The 2,891-nt window shown below is 49.6% G+C and overlaps 1 protein-coding gene across 1 annotated transcript in view; it reads left to right on the top strand.

The window, feature by feature from the left end:
- Nucleotides 1–1,664, top strand: part of LOC306917776 (activated CDC42 kinase 1-like) — a gene marked incomplete at its 5' end in the record, with an annotated part of 66,693 nt that extends 65,029 nt beyond the window's left edge. Inside the window, one exon of the mRNA XM_079530685.1 lies at nucleotides 1,318–1,664. Coding sequence (XP_079386811.1) covers nucleotides 1,318–1,324 — 7 coding nt within the window. The 3' untranslated portion in view covers nucleotides 1,325–1,664. The remainder of the gene's footprint in view (nucleotides 1–1,317) is intronic.
- Nucleotides 1,665–2,891: the final 1,227 nt, after the last annotated feature.

Below are 2,891 nucleotides of genomic sequence, written 5' to 3'. Positions count from 1 at the left end.
AACAGACTGGTTTCTGAACTGCCCACAGCCCTCCTATGAGACACAGACTGGTTTCTGAACTGCCCACAGCCCTCCTATGAGACACAGACAGGTTTATGAACTGCCCACAGACACAGACTGGTTTCTGAACTGCCCACAGCCCTCCTATGAGACACAGACAGGTTTCTGAACTGCCCACAGCCCTCCTATGAGACACAGACTGGTTTCTGAACTGCCCACAGCCCTCCTGACACAGACTGGTTTCTGAACTGCCCACAGCCCTCCTATGAGACACAGACTGGTTTCTGAACTGCCCACAGCCCTCCTATGAGACACAGACTGGTTTCTGAACCGCCCACAGCCCTCCTATGAGACACAGACTGGTTTCTGAACCGCCCACAGCCCTCCTATGAGACACAGACTGGTTTCTGAACTGCCCACAGCCCTCCTATGAGACACAGACTGGTTTCTGAACTGCCCACAGCCCTCCTATGAGACACAGACTGGTTTCTGAACTGCCCACAGCCAGACTGGTTTCTGAACTACCCACAGCCCTCCTATGAGACACAGACTGGTTTCTGAACTCCCCACAGCCCTCCTATGAGACACAGACTGGTTTCTGAACTGCCCACAGCCCTCCTATGAGACACAGAATGGTTTCTGAACTGCCCACAGCCCTCCTATGAGACACATACTGGTTTCTGAACTACCCACAGCCCTCCTATGAGACACAGACTGGTTTCTGAACTGCCCACAGCCCTCCTATGAGACACAGACTGGTTTCTGAACTGCCCACAGCCCTCCTATGAGACACAGACTGGTTTCTGAACTGCCCACAGCCCTCCTATGAGACACAGACTGGTTTCTGAACTGCCCACAGCCCTCCTATGAGACACAGACTGGTTTCTGAACTGCCCACAGCCCTCCTATGAGACACAGACTGGTTTCTGAACTGCCCACAGCCCAGACACAGACTGGTTTCTGAACTGCCCACAGCCCTCCTATGAGACACAGACTGGTTTCTGAACTGCCCACAGCCCTCCTATGAGACACAGACTGGTTTCTGAACTGCCCACAGCCCTGAGACACAGACTGGTTTCTGAAATGCCCACAGCCCTCCTATGAGACACAGACTGGTTTCTGAACTGCCCACAGCCCTCCTATGAGACACAGACTGGTTTCTGAATTGCCCACAGCCCTCCTATGAGACACAGACTGGTTTCTGAATTGCCCACAGCCCTCCTATGAGACACAGAATGCCATTGAGGACCAATAATATGAAGGTAGGTTAAAAAGTCGTGAAGTTTAAGTACCCTACTGTCTCCTCCTCTCTTCCAGGAAGTGACCAATGGGTGGTGGCCTTCCTTGGGGTCGCGACCTCAAACTGGGCGGAGTTACCGTGATGTGGGAGGAGTTACCATGATGCTTAACATGCTGTGAATACAAGACTTATCTCTTACTCTGTACCTGTGCTTCTCAACGTGTGGTCCAGGGACCCCCAGGGGTCCTTGAGGGGGTTCCAGGGACCGCCCAGGGGTCCTTGAGGGGGTTCCAGGGGGTCCACAGCTAAATGATGGTAGCTAAGTGACCAAATTAATCCATGTATATACCTACCTGCTATTTTACAAATGTGATAATTATTATTTTTGTTTTTTTATTTAATTTTTTATTTTATTTTTTTTGGGGGGGGGAAGTTGAAATATGATATTTTGTTTGGGTGGTCCCCAGTTGAAATATGATTATTTTTTGGGGGGTCCTCAGTTGAAATATGATTATTTTTTTGGGGGGTCCTCAGTTGAAATATGATTATTTTTTTGGGGGGTCCCGTGCAGTTCAAATGTGATTTTGTGAGTCCTCATATGCAAGGGTCCGTGTGAGTCGGTTTGAGTACCACTCTGATGCTGTAAGCACGCTAATGCTAACTGATGTAAGCACGCTAATGCTAACTGATGTAAGCGCGCTAATGCTAACTGATGTAAGCACGCTAATGCTAACATGCTAATGCTTTGCTCAATATTTCCTGGTGGAACATCTGCTGCTGAATGACTCATTATAATAAAATATTACCCTCGATGGGGGGGTGTCTTTACATCGATGGGGGTGTGTCTTTACATTGATGGGGGTGTGTCTTTACATTGATGGGGGTGTGTCTTTACATTGATGGGGGTGTGGCTTTACCTCGATGGGGGTGTGGCTTTACCTTGATGGGGGTGTGGCTTTACCTTGATGGGGGTGTGGCTTTACCTCGATGGGGGGGTGGCTTTACCTCGATGGGGGGTGGCTTTACCTCAATGGGGGTGTGGCTTTAGCTCGATGGGGGTGTGGCTTTACATTGATGGGGGTGTGGCTTTACCTCGATGGGGGTGTGGCTTTACCTCGATGTGGTGTGGCTTTACCTCGATGGGGGTGTGGCTTTACCTCAATGGGGGTGTGGCTTTACCTTGATGGGGGTGTGGCTTTACCTCGATGGGGGTGTGGCTTTACCTCGATGGGGTGTGGCTTTACCTTGATGGGGTGTGGCTTTACCTCAATGGGGGTGTGGCTTTACCTCGATGGGGGTGTGGCTTGACCTCGATGGGGTGTGGCTTGACCTCGATGGAGGTGTGGCTTTACCTCGATGGGGTGTGGCTTTACCTCGATGGGGGTGTGGCTTGACCGCGTCGCACCAATAATCTCGATAACATCGTAAACCCTTGCGTGTAAAATATCGCTTTGTTCTCACACGCTCTGCTGTCTGTCACCAGGTTGACATCTGGGAATTATCGTGATGGTTACACATAGTGTTAACTTAAGGGGATATTTCACTACTCAGGCTTATTATGAACACCCCAGACAGTTTATGATTCTTATGTCAATTAAATAATAATTAAAAACTGTCTGGGGTGTTCACATAAGAATTATAAACTGTCTGG

The sequence above is a fragment of the Electrona antarctica genome (assembly GCF_951216825.1).
Source record: "Electrona antarctica genome assembly, contig: scaffold_55, whole genome shotgun sequence".
NCBI classification, from domain to species: Eukaryota; Metazoa; Chordata; class Actinopteri; order Myctophiformes; family Myctophidae; genus Electrona; species Electrona antarctica.
This window is presented reverse-complemented; position numbering and strand designations above follow the sequence as displayed.